This window comes from Callospermophilus lateralis, chromosome 2 (assembly GCF_048772815.1).
Source record: "Callospermophilus lateralis isolate mCalLat2 chromosome 2, mCalLat2.hap1, whole genome shotgun sequence".
NCBI classification, from domain to species: domain Eukaryota; kingdom Metazoa; phylum Chordata; class Mammalia; order Rodentia; family Sciuridae; genus Callospermophilus; species Callospermophilus lateralis.
In genome coordinates this window covers 167,382,621-167,404,429 of record NC_135306.1, presented here as the reverse complement: position 1 = coordinate 167,404,429, position 21,809 = coordinate 167,382,621, and the positions used below count along the sequence as shown (strand labels likewise).

At 46.7% G+C, this 21,809-nt stretch overlaps 1 protein-coding gene and 1 non-coding gene across 2 annotated transcripts; one reads left to right on the top strand and one right to left on the bottom strand.

Annotated features, from left to right (window-relative positions):
• The first annotated feature begins 1,921 nt into the window (after positions 1-1,921).
• Positions 1,922-21,597, top strand: Igsf22 (immunoglobulin superfamily member 22). The gene is made up of 22 exons (XM_076846984.2): positions 1,922-2,030; positions 4,810-4,941; positions 5,165-5,301; positions 6,493-6,592; positions 6,680-6,719; positions 6,885-7,059; positions 7,677-7,790; positions 8,303-8,465; positions 9,165-9,437; positions 10,316-10,600; positions 11,336-11,460; positions 11,542-11,683; positions 11,803-12,099; positions 13,177-13,479; positions 14,337-14,510; positions 14,716-14,844; positions 15,825-16,121; positions 16,817-16,905; positions 17,103-17,295; positions 18,017-18,316; positions 19,339-19,668; positions 21,397-21,597. The coding sequence occupies exons 1-22, from the start codon at positions 1,922-1,924 to the stop codon at positions 21,465-21,467; spliced, it is 3,978 nt and encodes a 1,325-aa protein (XP_076703099.2). The 3' UTR covers positions 21,468-21,597.
• Positions 4,228-4,299, bottom strand: Trnaa-cgc (transfer RNA alanine (anticodon CGC)). Its single transcript has one exon. It is a non-coding gene; the product is annotated as a tRNA-Ala (tRNA).
• Positions 21,598-21,809: the final 212 nt, after the last annotated feature.

Genomic DNA, 21,809 nt, shown 5'->3' with positions numbered 1-21,809 from the left:
CAGCCCCTTGGATTGGTGCAAGTGGCAGATACCCTAGAACTTTCCCAGTGCATCCCAGAAAAACAAGGACCTGTGGCTTTGCTCCCAACCCCTGCTGGACTATGCATACACATATACCTGAGCATGTACGTGTACACACACTGACATGAGAACTTCGGCTCAGAGAAGTCCACACAGCAGCAGCGAGAAGCAAAACTTCTACCACAAGGGAACAAAAAACGTACTTAGGGACCACCACCCTCTGCCTCCCTCCCACCTGGTCTGCAGTATTTCCTCCAGCCTCCAGCTTGCTTCCCTCCCCAACTTCGCACCCCTGAAGCTGTGTGCCATCCCGCTGAGGTAAGAGTCTAAGTAAGGGATCCCCCCAGGGGGCCAGGTATTTAAGGAACTGATGATCCTCAGTGCCCGCTGTTGGGGCAAAGAAGAAGGAGACGGACACCCTACAGCTTGGGCACCAGCTGAACCCCAAGCCGTGGATACAGCATTCAAGTATTGGAAGGTACTGGTCAGTTCAGAAGGTAAGGCCTCCCTCATGCCCCTGGAAGGGGGCACAGGCTGGTAACTTGTGAGCCCCTAAGGGGACAGGGAAGTGGTCTCAGAACCCAAAGGTAGAAGTTTGTATGAGGTGGGATAGGAGGGTAGTCTCAAACAACCTAGCTCAGGAGAAGACTTTTGACTCCCTAAAAGGCCACTGGCCTGAAAGCCAAGAAGCTATGAATTGCCAGGCACAGTGGCACTCACCCATAATCCCAGTGACTTGGGAGTCTGAGGCAGAAGGATCACAAGTTTGAAACCAGCCTCGGCAGCTTAGCAAGACCCTGTCTCAAAAAATTAAAAAGGCCTGAGATATGGCTCAGTGGTTAAGCACTCCTGGGTTTAATTTCCAACAAAAAAAAGAAGAAGAAGAAGCAGCGGCAGCTAGGACCCTGTTCTGAGTAAGCTTGGACAGTGGACAGGTCATTTCTCTTAGACATAATTTTCCTCATATACCAAATAGGGTTTAAAATTGATATGCAGGTTAAAGGAGGCAGGTATATACATTTATCGGATACTATGGATCTGTTGAGAATGAAAAAATTCTTTATGAATTGGCATGCAAAGGTCTCCAAGATAATATTAAGTAAAAATGAAAGGGGGCAGAACAGTGTGTATAATAGACGGCCAGGCATTAAAAAAAAAAAAAAAAAAGAACATACATCCGTGTTCTCATGAAGGAGCCTAAAGGCTACATACAGTAACCTCTCAGGGGAGCACGGGAGATGGGGCACCCAGGAGTGGGAAGGAGATGTTTTAGTTTCTTTTTTAATGTGGTTGAACTCTACTTATATACGTTATAAAATTATAACGAATATAAACTAAGCCTCTGCCTTTACTGTGTCATAAGTGAAAGCAAAGCTGTGGGAATGAATGGTCATCTTATCTTAGCATTCCACCAAAGCCAGGGGTCCCTAGGACCCAGAGAGAAGATCCAGAGGTTCCTTCTAAGGCATGTTCCAGCATGGCCTAGTCAGGAAGTTCCTTCTCAGGTCCTGCGTCATTACCTCCTGGTGAAGCGCCCATGTCCACAGGTATCCTCAACACCCTATGGACCCTACTTGGTTGGCTTACTTATTCTCAGCCCTGTATCTTCCCCTTCTAAGAACTTGGAATTGTTTTGGGTTACCTGGTGAGGGGACAGGCCTATTGGTGCTTGTAATCAATCAGAGAAAGGGATAAGAAGTAAAGAAAAGAGAGGCCAGAGAGCAAAGGCCTGCTCTCCTCACCCTTTCCTCTGCATTCCCATTGCCCATACACCCACCCACACACATGCACTCACACATGAACAAACATCTCTGAATCACCCTCCTCCTCCCTCCCATGTTCTTTGTGGCCTCATTCTTCCCCTGGTCCTCACAGGTGAGTCCTCAAGTCTATTGTCACCATGACGACCATTCACCACCAGCAGATGCTGCAGGAGCACGTGTCCATGGAGTTCTCCAGCTCCACCACCCACATACAGACCTTCTCCCAGACAACCAAGATCGTGGGAGGCAAGTAGAGAAAGGGGGGTTGGGAAGGGGCAGCTTTCTTCGTCCATACCTATCCTTGGAGTAGCCTCAGTCCTTGCCACTAGTGGGCCTCTCAGGAGCCCGCAATACTAATAGCAACCCCCTCCCAACCTGTGCTTCTAATCTGGGGCTTGATAAATCTTCATCCAGCTGGATGTTCACCCATAGATCCAGGAAAACAGATTAAGAAAAACCAGTCACATGAATGTGTGTGAAAGATTGATAAAATCTAAATTGCTTAAGGAGATCTGAGGCTAATGGACTGTGTCTCCCATAGTAGAATTTCAACATGAGGAAAGATAGGAAGATAGTCACCTTATCTACATATGAGTAATGCTGACACTGTTCCATTTCAGAAACGGGAGACTTGGCTACCAGTGGAGAGAGGATGAACACAAACAAGTGACCTAAGCTCTCAGGTTCTTAACCCTTGGGGACCAGACTTGGGCCAGGACAGATCCAAGAGAAAGTTGAGAAAGGGTCTCAGAGCACTGCAGACCGTTTTAGTCAATGTCTCTAGTGGAAAGTGATTAAAAGATGGCCAGGGGCCATCCTCACAATCATTGCCTCTCCCTCAAGGTTCCAGAAGGACAGAGTCTCTCAAAGTCCTCTGTGCACAAGGTCAAAGTCAGATAAACATTCTACACCAAGCACTCCTGGCTAATGAGGCAGAGTAAGTAGAACAGCCAGGACCCAAGGTCTAAATTCTAAACCAGAAGTTGCAAATTCAAGTGATTTATATCAATGGTTCTCCTCTCTGGTCACATAATAGAGCAATCTTAGTTTAGTGGGTGGAGAAGGTGAAAAGAATGTCAATACCTAAGTTTCACTCCAGACCATTAAATCAGTTATTTTCATAAAGCTCTCCAGGGATTCTGATGTGTAGCCAGAGTTGAAAACTACTGACCAACAGAGTCCATGCAGGGAATATGAATGTGGGGAAAGGATGGGTAAACTGGAGAGGACACTCCATCTAAAGGACAGCCACATCTCACCTCCCACTGACTGTTGTTAATGTGGGAATACAGTTCAGTGTTGAGAATACAGCAATCTGAATTTTTATGTGAACTATTTCAGTTTTCAGATATAGGGCTGCTTTTTTGTCTACATATTGCAGAGGTCAAATAAAAGACATCTTCAGGCCAGATACAGCCTCCACACAGCTATTTAAGAACTCCAGTCATTATTTCAAAGAAGACCATGAGAGCTTAATAGGATTATGGTTTGGTTTTGTTTTCTCATCTTGGTCCTTCCAATTAATGGGGATGCTAAAGGCACCTACTTCCATGGAATGCTGTGAATATTAAATGAAATCATCTCTGATATGTGCCTACCATAGTTTCTTGTACAAGGAACATGCCCCATGAATGAGAGCAATTGTTATTTGTTGATAACTCACCAGCTAAGAAGATTTTCTGTTGTTTATAGTGCTAAAATAGTTTTTTTTTCCTAATAGGAAAGTATATTACCACATTGAATATGCTCTTGGAGGCTAGAGGTATAGCTCAATGAGCACATGCTTAGCATGTGCAAAGGCCCTGGGTTGGATTACCAGCACTGAAAAATAAATAAATAAAAAGTGAATATACTCAAATAATGAGATTCATATGTCTAGCCCTGCTGAAATGGGACTATATCCTGTCCTTCAATTAAGAATCACCACTCTGAGACAGATATGGTGGTGCATGCCTTTTATCCCAGTACTTGGAGACTAAGGCTAGAGGATCACAAATTGAAAGCCAGCCTGGGCAACTTAGTGAGAACTTATCTCAAAATAAAAAGTGTTGGGAATATATCTCAATGATAGAGGACCCCAAAGCTCCATTCCCAGAATGAAGGTTGGGGAAAATCACTACTTTCAAGACAATGAATGATGAATCCACAGAATGGCAGGGGGAAAAGTCTGGAGCCAAGCTTAACTAAGCTACAGCCCTCACAAGCAGAAAGGTCTGGCCCATCTTAATGCTAGTGAGGTACAAAGACTTCCAGAAGAGAAGCCCAAGAAAACAAGGAAATCCTAAAATAGAAGTGGGTTTTTGTTGTTGTTGTTTGTTTCTGAAACATGGGCATTGCTAAATTGCCCAGGCTGGCCTTCCACTTATAACTCTCTTGCCTCAGCTTCCCAAGTCAATGAGATTATAGATGTACATCAGGGAAGACTCCTTTTTGTTTTGTTTTTTGTGTGGTGATGGGGATTGAACCCAGGGCCTTGTGCATGCGAGGCAAACACTCTACCAACTGAGCTACATCCCTAGTCCCTGAATATTCTTTTTTTAATAAAAAATAATAAGATTCAGGGCTGTGGAACAGTGAGGTGATTGACCATTGAGGAGTGGAAAGGAGTTGGCGTCCCCTAGTGGCTACAATTTGACATAACAATGCCCATCTACTAAGGTCTCTCTCTCCCTCTCTCTCTCTCTCTCTCTCTCTCTCTCTCTCTCTCTAATATATATATATATATATATATATATATATATATATATATATATATATATATATATATATATATTAGATGGACACAACACCTTTATTTTATTTGTTTTGGTTTTTATTTTTTATGTGGGGCCAGGGTTGTGGTTCAGTAGTAGACGCTTGCCTAGCATGTGTGAGGTCCCTCTTTCTGTGCGAAAGTGGGTCCCGTACCTGCTGGCTATTGGCTCTCCTGCTCCACCATCCATCCCCTAAAGCAAAAATGAGTTCTCCAATCCAGAACTGAGCTCCCTACCTGGAGCCCATTCTGACTTCTCACCTGCTCCCACAGAGGAAGTTGTGACGAGGAAGTCCTCCAGCACAGTGGAGTTCTTCAGTTTGGTGACCCGGAGTTCCAACATCCCTGCCGGCGAGAGCGTCCCTGAGTTTGTGGAGAAACCTCACCCCATCACCTTACCTGAGGGTGTGTCACTGCCTGTCTTTCCCCAATCCCCTGGTGCTTCCCTTTCTTCCCCAGGTTCACCCGCCCCACCCAGTGTTCCCCAATACACAGACGTTGGCAGAGCCAAGTGAGTAGTATCCTCCCCTTGGCCTGGGGCCAGGCCCAGATCCCCAGGAAGAGGAGAGAGCAGGCAGAGTGTCTAGCCTGTGGGCGGAGGTAAAAATGTGTCCTGTGCCCACCACAGGGGATAAAGCTGTGTTCCGAGCACGGGTGCAGGGGAACCCCAAACCCAACGTCTCCTGGAAGAGGGAGAGTGGTATCCCCATCAAGGAGTCTGCCAAGATATTCTACGACAGCATTAACAAGGAGCACGTGCTGAAGGTGCGCCCTGATGTCAAAGTCCATTACCAAGGAGGTGGGAAGCAGGGATCCCAGGGCGGACTGCCTTTCCTCACACCTAAAAGAGAGCCACAAGGGCAACCCAAAAACTGGGCAGTGGGAAAACAGGACATGGTTGCCCTAAAGGCACAGGCAGGCTGGAAGAGGCCGACTCGGGAACTGTGGTTTTGCTGGTCAAAGAAGGGAATCAAAATTACCCACACAGCAAGGTCTAGCTAAGGCAAAGTCAGAAGGACCGGGCCAGAAGGTGAGAGAGCCAAAGACAAAGGAGAGATCAAATCAGTGGATGTGGGAGGAAGCTGCAGAATCATAGTGGGCAGAGTGAGAATGAGGAGTAGCGCCTCCGGGATTGGGATCGATTGGCCAGAGCAAGTGTGAGCATAGGGAGGTTTGGACCCAGAAAAGTCCTGCCTTAGGCCCATCAGCTCCGGATCACTTCCCAAGAGCTGGTACTCGGCTTCAACCTCTGGCTTCAGGCCGTTGGAGGAAAGGGATGGTGGATTACTGGGAGATGCAGGCCTATAATTACTCCTGACCCTATAATTACTCTGGTCCTGCCCCACATCCCTTTGTGAAAAAAAGATCTCCTCTCTCCCCCAAAGTCCCAGAAGGACAGAATCCCTCTGACAGAAGTTGGCTCCTTCTTCTTCCAAATCCCAGCATTAACTGGACTCAGCCTGGCACAAGCACACAAGCTGCCCTAGAGTCCCCCTACTGGCCACCCCTTACATAAGCTCATTCATTCAGCAGCACTTATGATTACCTTGACTTCCCAGAGCCCACCCAGCTGTAAGCGCCTGCAGACATGCACCAAGTCAACCCTATTCACCGTTTCCTGGGGCTCAGCACAGCCACTAATACAAAGGAGTAAATGAATGTATTACATGAAGAAAATGTTCATTTGGTGCTGAAAACTTAGAAGTCAGAAAGTCCCCACTTTCTAGGAGCTCTCAACCCAGGGACAGAATCTGAGAAGCAAACAGAGAATGTTATTACCAGAAAATCAGGTGGAAAACAGGCATCCTCATACTAGCTATTACTTGGTACCTCCAAATCATAGAGGCTGCTCAATCCATCCAACACTCAGTCCCTCCCCAAAGAAAGTCTCTTTCCTCATCTTATAAGAAGTCACTCTGTGGTTCCCTCCCTGTGCCCTCTAATGGTCTGATCCAGCTGGAACCACTGACCTCAGATGACTCCGACAACTACAAGTGCATTGCAAGCAATGACCATGCAGATGCCATCTACACCGTGTCCCTGCTGGTGACAGAGGGTGAGACCGCCCCCTCCTCCTGGCCTTTGGTCTTAAGATAGACTTAGACTCCCCTCTGTCTGACATTGCCCCTCTTTCTGTCCTCAGGTCAAGAAAAACTAGATTTCAAGAAGATGTTGAAGAAGAGGTGAGACTAGGAAGCCCAGGGTACACTCTCCCACCCAAGCTGGAGCCTTCAAAGGCCCCTCAACAGGTCCCTGAGTTCCAAGAATTCATGGATTCAAAGTTGGGAAAGCTCCCTCTGACCTCAGATGAGAGGCACTTAGTCCAGCTTGGTCCCCTCTTTCTCCAGGGCTCCTCCACCCCCCAAGAAGAAGCAGAAAGTGACAGATGAGAAAGAGATGCTGGAGATTTTGTCCAAGGTGCCCAAGAAAGACTTTGAAAAGGTCTGCATGGAGTATGGTTTCACTGACTTCCGGGGGCTGCTCAAGAAGCTCAAAGGGATGAAAAAGAAAGCGGAAGTGGAGGTCAGTGCCCAGCAGGGGGCTGGAACCTGCAAGCCAGGGCGTGGGCTTCAATGCCAGTGCTAAAGCCAACCTGCACACACATTCTCAGAGGCCTACTTTCCACTGCAAGAGCAGGAAAGGAACTCAAGGCACTTCCTCCTACCTCTCCTCTCTTTACCTCTTCCTGGTGTGCTTGCATGAACTTTGGAATCATAGAGATCTGGCATCAAATCCCAGCTCTACTGCTTTATTGGCTGTGAGACCTTGAGTATCTCTCTTGAGTTTCCATTTCCTCATCTGCAAAATGAAAACTCTACTTTCCTCCTTTATTTGTTTTTGTGTTGTTGTCATTCATTTCTTCACTCAACAAACTCATATTAAGCATCAACACTTTACAGAATCTGTGTAATAGGCCCAGATACAAAGTCACTTTCACAAATAGCAGTTCCTTTCTCATCCCCCATAATATTCTTCTCCTAAACCTTCTAGTTGATCAATGACCCTGGGGGAAGGAGTTATTTAATGAGCCTACTCATTTCTCCCCAGTCCCTTAGGGGGTCTCCTCTAGAATTTTGGAAACCACCTGGGCATACTCCAGATGCTCTAACATTTGCCATTTTATTAAAATAATCTTACAGGCCATCCGGATTCTGAAGCCCCTGGAAGACATAGAGACCAAGATTGATACCACAGTAACCTTTGAGTGCATCCTGGAGCTGAAGGACCCCAATGTCAAGATGATATGGATCAAGGTGGGGGTCCACCCTAGCAATATAATTTCTTCTTTGCATTCTCTCTGTTCTCAGACCCTCTCATTATCTGTAAGCCAGGGCCTCTCTTCCATCCCTTCAAGAGAATGCCCTCATACAGTTGAAAGAGGCAGGGAGCTGGACTTTATTCTTAGCTCTTCCATCACTTTGCTTTTGATCTAAGACAGTCACTTTTCTCTCTCTGTGCCTCAGTCTACCTGTCTTTACACTGAAAGGCTAGATTACATAATCATAAGGTCACTGAAGATCTGTGCCTCTAGGAGAAAGCATCTTATGAACTCATACATATTAAGAGTTTAAGCCTTATGGGGAGACAGGGATTCTGAATCCCTCAAGCCAGATAAATGAGACTAGAGAGATTATAGGGGCCTCTGAGAATGTTTAGAGAGATGGACAATGCATCCACCTGCTTAAGCTGGCTTTGGGGAATAGGGAGCTTTGAAAGTCTCCTCCTAAACCCCTTCATCAGCTTTCCCACCTGTTCCATGAGGCAGGATACTGAGCCACTGAGGATCCAATACTCCCTGGGCAAGTATGATGTGAAGCAGATGGGCACCAAGTACATGCTGGTGATTACCAACGTAAACATGAGTGACGCCGGTGTCTACAGCCTGTCTGTGGGTGATAAGCGGTTGAGTGCACAGCTCACAGTGCTGGGTATGAACGTGGGTCTGGGAGAGGAATGGCCAGGGAGGGGTCCTTGGGGATATTGGAGAGAAACTGTGGGATTATGCATGAAAGAACTGCAAGAAGATGGGTGTTAATAGAAGAAAAAAAATAAGCTGTAAGGGAGAGGACTGTGAGATAATAAGTGCTGTGGGACATGTAGCATACTGGTTAAGAGCACAGACTCTGAAGCTAGACTACTGGAAAGTCACATCCCAGCTTCTGCTAATTATGAGCTGTAAGATTTAAGGCAAGTTATTTAACCTCTTTTCTTCAGTAAAAATAAAACTGTAAAACGTGGAATCAGATAAAATATATGTGATAAATGGATGAACTAATATGTGCAAATTGGCTAGAAGGTTTTAAAAAATTGCTATTAGGGGCTAGAGCTGTGGCTCAGTGGTAGAGCACTTGCCTAGCATGTGTGAGGCCCTGGGTTTGATCCTCAGCATCACATAAAAATAAGTAAATAAAATAAAAGAGCCATTTAAAACTAAAATATATTTTTTTTAAAAAATGGCTATTAACATTACTGGAGAGGAGACCCTGGGAATAGACTCCAGAGAAGAAGGGCTCATCAGTGGGATGAAAGAAAGGGTGCTTCCCCCCAGTGGTGGTCTACAGAACACCAGTGACACTTGCATATCCATGTTCCCTTCTGTGTTCAACCTCCCCCATTCTTTGCTGCAGATGAACCACTGAAGATCTTAGGAGATCTGAAGCCACTAAAGGTGACAGAGCGCCAGACAGCTTTGTTTGAGGTCCGCCTCTCAAAGAAAGAGCCCAACTTTGTGTGGAAGTTCAATGGGAAGGAGTTGAAGAGGGATGACAAATATGAAATCTCAGTGTCTGAGGATGGTCTGACCCACACACTTAAGATAAAGGATGCCAGACTCAGCGACAGTGGCGAGTTCTCTGTTCAAGCAGGGAACCTGGTACAGAAGGCTCAGCTCACTATTGACCGTGAGTGGTTGGGGAAGAACCTGAGGGGTGGGCTTTGTGCCATAGTAACCTCTGCAAGGGCAATCATACATCCTCCTGTCCATTCGTTCATGTGACAGGTACTGGGAAGACGGTTTTCTGAAAACTCCTAGTCTAGTAAGGGAGGCAGGTGTGAAAATAACTAAAATAGCAGTTCTTGGGCTAGGGATCAAGACACGCTGAAGTCCTTTGAGGTGGGATATCATGAAAATTATTATGGCTTTAACATCATATCATATAGCACATTTATGTAGCATTCCAATATTATTGCTAGTTTGGAGATTTGTACATGATGGTGGGTACACCAGTGAACATGTTACTCACATGAATCACACCTGGGATCTGCCACATGGAATCATCTCTGCTGTGATGGAGACAGTTATAGAGGCCATGGGAGCACAAGAAAGGGGCACCACCTGGCAATGTCAGATACTGATATGATGAGGTAATGCCCAATTCTTAACAAGGAGAACAAAAAGTAGTTCTGCTTTCAGAGAAGGGGGAGAGAAAAAAACATCCCCAAGAGAAGTACAGCAGGTTCGAAAGTTCAGACATGGCAGGTACAACATCAGAGATCTTGCCTGCAGTGCTGTAGAAGTTGTTATCCCACGTTACATAAGAGGAAACTGACACTCAGCAAGGTAAATGAGGTGTGTGGAATCAACAACTGAGCAAGGGCAGAGCTGGGACTCTCCTTGCCATGCAGTTTCTTGGGTCACGTATTGCATACAAACATACTCAATGTGTCAGGTTCTTACATTTTCTAGGGCCAAAAAGAAGGCAAAGCAGCATATAATTGCACTAAAAGGATACTAAGAGTTTAGGAATAGGCCAAAGTGTGTGTGTGTTTCTGTCTACAGGCATCCCCATAAAGTTTGTGAGCACTCTCAAAAATGCACGTGTGAAAGAGAAGAGTCGTGCATGTCTCGAGTGTGAGCTGAATTCCAAGGATGTAACACTGAGATGGAAGAAAGATGGGCAGCTGCTGGCACATGGCTCCAAGTATAGCATGAACCACGAGGGCAAGCGAGCAGAACTGATCATTGAGGATGCACAGCTCAGCGACGGTGGCGAGTACACTGTGGTGGCCATGCAGAATGGGGATCCCACTGAATACTGTAGTACAGCCACCCTCACTGTGGAAGGTACCCCGTCAGCCCACACTACCAACCCACTAACCCAGAAATTTCCTTACAATGGATACTGATCTGCTCCTTACTGACTTCAAACCTCACCAGATCATGACCAACTTGTACCTCCCCACTCTGATCACCCCTATCTCCCAAATTCCAACAATCTCAAATCCCCCATTCCTTGAACATTCAAACTTTTTAGACCATGATCCTCCCCTATTTCCCAGATTCTATCCCAGATTCTTTAACTTCATCTTTTTCTTCCAGATTCTGAACATCCCCAGCAACCCTGACCATCCGCTACTCCCTAAGTGTAACCATTCCTCATTGACCCTGACCAACCTCAACTCCAATGACACTAGGCATCCCATCCACCAATATAACCACAACTAAACATCCAAACTCCACTCATCACCTGCATGTACATCATTTCTGTCTTCAATATCACATCCTAAGTCCCAGCTAAGCATCCTCTACTAATCAATTCCCCCATTAACCATCTCTCAGTCTTCCTGGCTGCCATTTCCCAAAACACTGACCTTTCCCCAAATCCTCTAACACCTACTTGCACCAGCCCCGCACCCCACACATTGACCATGGAGCAATCTACAGACCAAGGCCAACCCATCTGTTCATCATAAATTATTTTGATTGACATCTCATCTCTAACTGCTCCCACTACCATACCATCAGCCATTTTCCCATGAATTCCTTCCCCCTGAGTCAGTCCAGACCCTTTCTTCCCAGAGCGCCTGGCCACAGTGAAGAGCGGGATGTCTGACGTTCATGCTGCCACCGGGAGCCCAGCGGAACTGTGCGTAGTGCTGAATGACGAGAAGGTGGAAGGCGTGTGGCTGAAGGATGGCAAGGAGGTTGGAGGCAGGAACCAGGGAAGGGGCGAAGGAGATCTACCTGGCCCACGCTCTCACTCACTCCCATCCCTTGTCCCCTAGATCACTGACTTGCCGGGTGTGCAGATCGTGAAGCAGGGTGCAGTGCACAAGCTCATCTTCCCCAACATGGGCCCGGAGCATGAGGGCAAGTATACATTCCGAGCCAAGGGCGCCGAGAGTGAAGCCTCCGTATTCATCGCAGGTAAGGTCCTGTCCAAGGAGTTGCAAGGACTCCTGGCCTACTCACAAGCTCATGACCCCTCCCCACTGACCCCTCCCCATCCTTGGCGGGCAAGACTTCCCTGCTACCTTCCTCTACAGATCCTCCTGCCATCGACCCCTCAATCCTGGAGGCACTAGCTGCACACCCTGTGACTGTGAAGGTAGGCCACACGGCCCACATAAAGGTGCCTTTCCGGGCAAAGCCACTGCCCAAAGTGACGTGGTACAAGGACGGCATGGAAGTTACGGAGGAGGAACGGGTGTCCATGGAGCGTGGGGAAGACCAGGCACTGCTCACCATCTCAAACTGCGTGCGTGAAGACAGTGGCCTGGTTCTGCTCAAGCTCAAGAATGACTATGGCACAGCCACAGCCACTCTGCACCTCAGTGTGCTGGGTAAGGGAAGGGCCCGGCAGGATTATCTGGAGGCACTGTCTGCCCAGGGCTCAGGGCAAGTGGCAGGCTGGTGAGGAGGACCACCACAGAGTTGTTTGGTCAGGGGATGGGGCTGGAGTGCTAACAACCAGAGGACCACTTCCTAATTTCCTAAGTGACCCTGGTCAAGTGGGCTTCTCAAGCCTGTTTCCCACCAGGAACGGGGTGATGTTTTTCTCCCTACATTATCAATTTTTAGTGGTTTTAAAGTATATAACCAGTGCACAGCACATAGTAGAATTTTCAGTATGTTATTAAGTATTATTCTTGACTGAATAACAAAGACATGGATGGAAGTTTAGGAGGAAATGAGGAGAAAGAGAGGTGGGATTTTAGGAATGGAGGTGAGGTTCGCTGGGTAAAGTGGTGAGGTGGGAAAAGAAATGGAGTGAGGTGGAGGTGAAGGGTAGGGAAATAAATAAAATGGGAAATCTGGATGAGGATGGGATTGGGATTTGGGATTGGTCTGAACATTGGGATAAAGAATGAGATGAGGAACTGGCCTTAATGAACTTATATTCAACCTCCAATATATGCACACCCTATCACCACCTCCCCTGCCTGCAATTCCACCACTGTGGGGTAGAAAGGTTTGGGTTTAATTCAATTCAGAAGAGTGCCTCTTCTGTGTTCTCAGTGTTGGAGATACAGAGATGAAGTATCCCCAGCAGTACCTCAACCCAAGAGGGATAAACAAGTAATTATAGGGTAGAATGTGATGCCAGAAATCATTGGTGTTCTGGAAGCTCAAAAGAGGGAGAGAACTTGTCTAGAAAGATACCAGAGGACCAGCTAAAGCAAGAGTTCCCAGAGGGTGCAGTCCACCCATTTCTATCCAGGCAGGAGGTTCAGAGGGCAAGGATCAAATTCTTTTGGCAAGTCTTAGGAGGAAGGCTAATGGACACAGGGAAAAGCAAGAGATCCAGAAAGCTCAGAATCCATTTATGCCTCAGGCTGGCCAGATATCTGGTGAGTGGGAGGAGCCTCTTCTGATCCTTTGCTTCAAAGCCCTATTGTGAAGCTGTTCTCTGTCCTCAGACCGCCCCAAGCCTCCACAGGGCCGAGTGGAGTTCCTGGAGCTCTCGGGTAATCGTGTGCACATGAAGTGGAAGGCCCCTAAGGACAACGGAGGACGACCTGTGACACAGTTCATAGTGGAACGGAGGGCAGTTGGCAAGAAATCCTGGATTAAGATAGGCGAGGTGGATGGCAAAGTCACCAACTTCTCCACCAACAAGGTGGAAGAGGGAAAAGCCTACCAGTTCCGTATCCTGGCAGTCAATTCAGAGGGTGTGAGTGACCCCCTGGAGACTGACGAAGTATTTGCAGGAAATCCCATAGGTCAGTGAGATTGCCTGGTACTCAGGGGCTCAGCCAGGGGTCAGGCTGGGGTCTTTCAGCCCGTGAGGAACACTGGACTATGGGGAATTCCACAGGATCATCTAACTGACCTGTGAAACAGATTGACTGTAGAGGAAGAATAGAACATAATTTCGGGCAGGAATTCCAAACTTTTTCCTATCAGATCACATCTGCAGCATATCCCCTTGGGTACACCTAGATATGCACAATTCCAGAGAACTAACTTCACTTTTTTACTATTCTAGATACCATCCTAGAATCCAAGGGAACATAATGTCACTTTAGGGATAATTTTGAAAATTCTCTTCATATTTTCCCAAAGAAAACCCTTGACAATATGGACATTTTAATTATGACTGCTAATTAATTACTTGCTACACCCCTCCCAACTGATTTCCAGGACTCAGTGTGTCAAGACAGTAGAATGAGAACTGTAGCAACAGGGGGTGGGGGGTTACGTGATTGGAATGTTTAAGTCAGTGATCATTATTCTTGGCTGTGTATTAGAATCACATAGGGTTTTTTAAAAATGCTAATGCCTGCACTCTACCCTAGCCCAATTAAATATTAGAATATCTAGAAGTAGGACCCAGACATTACTGGGTCCTACTTCTAGACAGGACTTCTAGATAGGCTAGGGTTACTTCTGGAGTTAGAAGTAACCCCAGAAGCTCATTAGTTGTCAGTGGTGATTTCCTTTTATACCCCACTTGATGATAAAGTACAACCAAAGTTAAGTATCAATCAGGTTTTATTAGGGGAAAGAGGTCAACATGGGGGGACAACAGTCTATGTGCTCCCCTCTCCTAACCTTTGCCCTCTCCATGGCTCCACAGAACCCCCAGGTTTTGCCTCCCAGCCTCAAGTGACTGATGTGACCAAAGAAACTGTGACCATCACATGGAATGCCCCTACCCAGGATGGGGGAGCCCCAGTGCTTGGCTATATTGTGGAACGAAGAAAGAAAGGCAGTAACTTGTGGGTACCAGTCAACAAGGACCCCGTACAGGGTAAGGTCCTAGGAGCAGAAGCTCAAGAGGGACCAAAGAAAATCTTGCTGAAGGGACCCATTGCTACTCTGAATTTCTGCTTTCCCCTACTCTTTTGAGTATTTTAACAGCATCTCATGACCTCCTCTTCTAAGATATCTCACTTTTTGACCTCTCACTCCAGGGATGCTCCTGGACTCATAAACCCTTCGTCTCCCCATTTCAGGTACCAAGTATACTGTGGATGGTCTCCTGGAGGACACAGAATATGAATTCCGAGTTATAGCTGTGAATAAGGCAGGACCTGGACAGCCCAGTATGCCATCCAGTTCAGTGGTAGCCAAGGATCCTGTTAGTGAGTATGGGGCTGCCAGGCCTCAACACATAATGGAATTAGCTCATAAAGCACAGAGAGAATTTCTTCCCTGGAAAAGCCTGATAGAAGAGATCATATAGGCTCCATTCATTAGAAACTTCCAGGCTTGTGGAGGGACAGGATTCACACACAAAATAAAGCCAGCTGGGCACAGTGGTGCACGCTTACCTGTAATCCTAGTGACTTGGGAGGCTCAGGCAGGAGGATCAAAAGTTCAAGGCCAGCCTCAGCAACTTACTGAAGCCCTAGAGAACTTAGCAAAACCCTATCTCAAAATAAAAAGTTTTTAAAAGGGCTGGGGAAAATGGCTGGATATTCAATTATTTAAGTTCAATAAAATATTTAAAATTTTTTAAAAAGGGCTGGGATGTGGTTCAGTGGTACAGCATCCCTGAATTTAATACCAAGTACCAAAAAAAAAGGAAAGAAAATAAAGATTGAGCATCAGGAATAGTGAGGAGTCAGTGTGGGAAAAGGTATTATCAAGCTTTAAACATTTCTGTTCAGGTGAGGTAGTAAAGGTATGTTGAGGATTGAGTGAGGGTATTGGGGAAATGATTGGGAGGATGAGTTTAGAAGATGAGGTCATGGTACTCCCTATAAATGGATATAGTAGAAATGGTTAAAAGTTGGCATTTTGAATGTAGGCTTGAATGTATGAGTTATGTGAATTTGTGTGAGGAATGTTAAATATTAACTTTAAGGATGAAACTATTGAATTGGTAAAAGAATTGAATTTGGAGGTTGTTGGGTGTGAAAGGTTAAGTTTTGAGGATGTGAGCTATAGGAGTTGGTAGTAGAAGTGGTACAAGTTAGGGCCCAGGAATATTGAGGGTGGGAAGTAGGCATGGTCAGGTGAAGTAGTAAAAGTATTGTTGAGATTGAGTGAGGGTGTTGGGGAGATGAATGGGAGGGTGAGTGGGATCAGTTGGGGACTGACTGGATGTCTGTCTATCCAGAACCCCCAGGCTTGGTGCAGGGACTGCATGTGTCTGATTCATCCAACTCGAGTATTTCCCTGGGCTGGCAGGAGCCTATAGAAGGAGACCTACCCTCCGGCTATATCCTTGAGATGCGGGCTGAAGACAGCAAGGAGTGGTCCAAGTGCACAAAAATCCCCATCTCAGGCACCTGCTACACAGTGGGGGGCCTGACTGAGAGGCAGAAGTACTTCTTCCGCATCCGGGCTGTGAATGAAGCTGGGGTTGGGGAGCCTGTGGAGCTAGATGAAGGGGTTCGTGCCATGCCACCACCAGGTAAGGACAGAGAGGACTGAGGGTTCAGGCCTATCATTCTAGCTCCAAACCTTCCTCTCAAGGGTCTCATCCCACAGGGGGAAATTGGGTGGTGCTAAATCAAGACAGAGTTATCCAAAGTAGCCCCAGCTACTCAGGAGGCTAAGGTAGGAGGATCACTTGAGCCCAGGAGTTTCAGAGCAACTTGAACAACATAACAAGACCCCATCTCAGAAACAAAAAGAGAAGAACAAGGAAAAGTAATCCAGGGCTATAGCTATAGCTCAGTGGTAGAGCACTTGCCTAGCATGCATGAGGCTATGAATTCAATCCTCAGCATCTCGAGAAAAAAAAAAAATTCATTTCTCACTGTGCCTTGTACCTGGACAGAGTTAGAAGTAACCCCAGAAGCTCCCCAGCTGAAAAATATAAGCACCCATTGTGTGCCAAATGGTATCCACTGTGAGCCAAAGGCAGTGTCAGGGATATAGACATAAACAAGACACAAGACCTGCCTTCTAGGATCCTACATAGTAGTAGAGGGAGACTGACAGGAAACAAATAAATGCTTCACAGTGTTGCTGGGCATCTATAGATCTGATGTCCTTTAATGGGCCCAGGAAAGAGCAGAGGTTGGGAAAGGCTTTGGAGGGAAGTCTTAAACTGAATCTTCTGGAAAGAGGTCCATGCCCTTACTTCTTTCTCTTCCATCTCAGCTGCCCCAAAGTTTGACCTCAGTGCACGGCTGAAGAGTCACATGGTGGTTCGTGCTGGGACAGCTCTCTGCATCCATGCAGCCTTCTCTGTGAGTTGTTGCTGACCCTGGCCACCATATACCCTCCACATAACCAAGATGACTATTGTAGACATCATAGTCTCTGCCTCTGACTCTGTTCCCCCTTGCCCAATTCCTGGCACTAGACTGGCAGGAGACTTCTTGAGAGGGTCTTCTCCCAAATACCATCTGGGTGATGGATGGTACCACCTCCTGTCACCACCCAGGGCTCACCACCACCCGATGTGATCTGGAAGAAAGATGGTATCACAACAAAGGGCCGGGAAACAATCACCAAAGGCAAAAACCATTCCCAATTCCTCATCAATAGCACCAAGCGCTCTGACTCAGGGGTGTATCGAATCTTGCTCCAGAATGAATTTGGAGAGGCACACTATGACATTCACGTGCATGTGACAGGTATGGACAGCAGGTAGAAGGCCCCAGGAGGTATCCCTGCATATTCCAAATGTAGCTTACTGCTGTTTAAGCTCCTCCCGCTGGAAAGTGGGCCTTAGGTTAAGGAAGCTTTCTTTGACACTACAAAGGTTTTATCACCTTTGCCTAGTGATGAGGTTTGATTCCCCTCTGGTTCTCAAAGGCCCGATGCCCCTCTGGTTGATATTCAGCTAGGACCAAGCCATTGTTTCAGTTTTTTCAGTCTTATTTGGTGAGCTTTGGGACATGAGAATATGGTCAGCAGAGAGACTAGAGAATGGGAGAGGGGCAGGAAGGACAAAGGGAGATGAATCCATGAATAACTGGAGTGACATCTTAGAGAGGGCAGGAAGCTTTATAATAAGCTCTAAGCCTCCAAAAAAAGAAAAGATAAACTTTTATTGAGTAGTAGTAGTAACTCCATGCCATGCAGTGTATCCATTATTCCTATGAAGCAAGTAGTCATTGTTATTCTTCATAGTGCAAATAAGGAAATGGGTCTCAAAGAATAACTTGCCCAAGGTCACAGGGCTACTAAATGTCAGAGTAACACTTCAGAATGAGTCTTGTCTAGCTCCTAGACATCTGCTGCCTATGAATCAAAGAAGAGAAGTGCCTCATCCTTTTTTCCAGTGGGCTGGGCAAGTAGGTAGGATAGGGACATAATACTTCAGCCCCCAGATAGACTTTCCAATTGTTCCAGATTTCCCCCGGCCTCCTACAAACCTACAACTGTTTGAGGAGGTCCCCAACACAGTGACTCTGACCTGGAACCACAGCCCTGACGTGCAGGAAGATGGTGATGCGCACTATGTCATAATGAAGCGGGATGCCAGCAGTCCCACATGGTTCACGGCAGCTGAGCGTGTCTTCAGCAACAAATACACAGTGACAGGGCTGCTCCCAGGCAGAAAGTACTATTTCAGAGTGGTAGCCAGGAATGAAATTGGTGACAGTGATCCACTGGACTCCAAGGATACCTGGCTCGTCAATAAGGACCACAGTAAGTAGGAGCTTGAGGTTTGCATTACATCTGGGAGCCCTGATGGTGGGGATGACATAAAGGTCACAAAGGGGTACGCAAGAGTTGAGATAAAAATTGGAGAACCCTGGCACACACCTGTAACCCAGAGGCTAGGGAGGCTGAGACAGGAGGATGGCAAATTCAAAGCTATCATCAGCAACTTATTGAGGACCTGTCTCAAAATAAAAAAATAAAAGAGTTGGAGATGTAGGTCGATGGTAAAGCATCCCTGGGTTAAATCTCCAGTATCCATAAACATATAAACAAAATCAGAGATCCATTGAGATGGAAGAGTTAATATCTGGGACACTGAGGAAAGTCAATGTTAGGGGTACTTATTAGAGAAGATATCTTAGGGGCATTTTGAGGGATGATACAAACATGGAGATGGGTAGATACCCTATTTTTGAGGTGGGGATGACGGCAGAGGGATAGGGTTGGGTAGACAGGGGATTAGAGCAAAGACTCTTGGTCTGCTCTGAAGAGGGGCTTATAGGAGTGAGGGCTGGGGACTGACTATGAGGAGCAGGAATGAAGTCTGAGCAGGAATGAAGAGAAGAAATTTAGGGTGGAGATAACAGAAAAAAAATGGAAATGAGGGACTAAATGGGACAGAACAGAATACTAGCCAATGGAAGCTAAAATGACAGAGGGGAAGTTTGGAGGGGAGTTGGAGGCCAGGATAACAGCTTGAATACCCAGGTCTGAGGAGTTGGTACTGGAAAGACATCTAAGCTCCTGGTGTCTGGGAGAGTATAAAAACCTGTGAACCTGCTTAGGTCAAAGAACCCTAGAATGGCTTGGGGTAGGGAGGGGTAGTGTGGTAGAGCCTTTAGGAACCAGTGTAACATCAAGGCTTCCAGAGTTGATGGTGTCTGAGAATCTGGTCCAAGTCCTTGGGGTTTCATGTAGGCTGGGTCTCCAGGTGCCTTCCAAGCTCTAAGACAGGGATGGCAGCTAGGGAGCCACTCACAGGCATCCACCCCATCCCTCCTGCACAGTTGAAAACCTGGACACCAAGCTGAAGCCATACCAGCAGAAGGACTGGCGCCACGCACCTCGTTTCCTGACTCCGCTCAAGCCACACATGGTGCTCCGAGGCCAGGATTGCACCATGACCTGCGCCTTCCTTGGGAACCCACGGCCCACAGTGACCCTCTACAAGGGCGATGTCAACATCACGGCCAACTCCAAGTTCTGGTACAACTCCACGAGTGGAGTATGCACCCTTGTCATTCCCACCTGCACACTAAAGGACAGTGGGGAGTACAGCGTGCTGGTGGAGAATGAACTTGGCAAGGACCGCAGCAGCTGCACACTTACCGTCTATGGTAAGGCCCCGAAGAGTCCATCCTGTCAGGGGCAGGGGTGCCAAGCAGTTATTTCAGTTTTGGGGCCATTAATCAACTCTCTTCATTTGGCTAGCACCATTTTTTATTTATTCTAACTGCCATCTGATGGTGCAAATATTTTCAGGGTTCTTACCACTCTTGGATCCTCTCAATATCATTTGTTATGTTCCTGGCCCCTGCAGATGTAAGTTTGTGATCCTTCAGTAAGCTGTGGTTTGCAACCTTTGGTAATCCTAGACCACCTTTAGAAAAGATGGTCACCAGACTCACCAACTACAATCGCTCTAGCAAGGTTCAGGAAGGACTCTGTATGTTTACAAGATTTTGCAAGTGATTCTGATGTGCAAACAAGATTGAAAATTATTGGTCTAGGGCAAGGACAAATGGAAGGCACAAACAGCAGAGGGACTGAATGCTCCCCTCCCTCTTGCATATGCATGTCTTATTTCTGCTCATATGTGTGCACATAGAGGGAAATGTTTCATTCCTTCCCACACATAGCTACATAGCCAGCAATGAACCCAAAAAAAACTAACCTCTTTGCTTCCTCTTGCTTAAATACCCCCCTAACTTTCCCCTGATCCTCAAAATAAAGTCCCTAACCAACAAGTCTCTCCCACTGCCCCTCCTCTCTCCATCCTCATCCTCTGTCACTCTATCAACTATCAGAGGTGAGTGGTGCTCAATTGTTGTGGTCTCCATGGTTACAGACCTCTTTCCATCCAGTTATAGATGCCTTTTCTTGGGTAAAGAACCATGTCCTTTGGCTCTGTCTCTCAAGTGCTCAGTTCAGTGGCACTGAGATAATGATGCCTCTGGAGTGGCTGCTAAACTGCACAGAACTAGGCCAGGGCAGGCACTGTGGGAGCTATACAGCTTTGATTTCACAGATAGAGAGATCCCTGATGATTTAACTCTGATTCTAAGCACACAAACCCAGGGCCCTGATGCCACCACTGACCAACCACATAACCGTAGCAAACTTCTGGATTCTTTTGTCTCACATATTTCATAAGGCTGTGGGGCTTCAATGAAATAGTACATGGCAATGCCTGGCACAATGCATGATTAAATATTCAGTGCTGAAAAAAATGGTAGCTCTTGCCAGGCAGTGGTGCATGCCTATAATCCCAACAGCTAGGGAGGCTGAGGCAGGAGGATCACGAGTTCAAAGCCAGCCTCAGCAACAGCAAGGCGTTAAGCAACTCAGTGAGACCCTATCTCTAAATAAAATACAAAATAGGGTTGGGGATGTAGTTCAGTAGTTGAGTGCCCCTGTACCTAGTACCCGTCCCCCAGAAAATGGCAACTCCAAGTTCTGGTACACTTGCTTGGCACAGTGACAAACACCTGTACTCTTAGTAACTGGGGAGGCTGAGGCAGAAGGATCACAAATTTAAAGCCAGTCACAGGCATTTAGTGAGGCCCTAAGCAACTTAGCAAGACCCCATCTCAAAATAAAATATAAAAAGGGCTGAGATGTAGTTAGTGATCAAGCCCTCTAGGTTCAATCCCTGGTGCCAAAAAAAAAAAAAAAAAAAAGGGACAGCTCTTAATCCCTGCCCTGCTTAGCCAACCCCAGACTGAGGGTCCCAAGGTCCAGTTCCCAGTTCCCGTGTAGTAACATAGTAACTAAGCCCAGCAGTTTGTAGTTTCCCTGGCCCCTAGCATCATTAACACTAACAAATATTTGCTTTGACCTTTCAGACAAGGATGACAAGTCAATTCTAACATCCATCACTGAGAACCTACAGAAGAAATCAAAGCACCTGATGTGAGCTCCAGCCCAGCCCAGGCATCTGGAGGCTATTGTAATGTGGGGCTTATTGGCGTTTCTCTGCATGGCCCCAGTGTACAAAGCCCAATCTGCTCTCTGGTGTATGTCAATGTAAACATCTGTGAAGGGACAGGACAATAAACTCACTGAGCTTACCCTTTACTACTCCTGAGAGTGGAGTACAATAGGGGCCTATAATATGGATTCAAGTGTAAGATGAACCAAGCTCCAAAACCATCCACAAAGGAGTGACCAACCTCCTTTTGACTGGGCCTTGACTTGCCTTCCTCTCCTCCACAGCCACACTGCACTCTCCCATTCCCCTCAGGCATAGGGCAAGTCT

Bases quoted from the DNA above. Each gene is read 5' to 3' on its own strand.
- Igsf22 (XM_076846984.2), top strand. From the start codon at position 1,922: ATGACGACCATTCACCACCAGCAGATGCTGCAGGAGCACGTGTCCATG. The intron at 7,791-8,302 runs GTGGGGGTCCAC...TCCATGAGGCAG, and splicing joins TCAAGATGATATGGATCAAG to GATACTGAGCCACTGAGGAT. The intron at 9,438-10,315 runs GTGAGTGGTTGG...TTCTGTCTACAG, and splicing joins GGCTCAGCTCACTATTGACC to GCATCCCCATAAAGTTTGTG.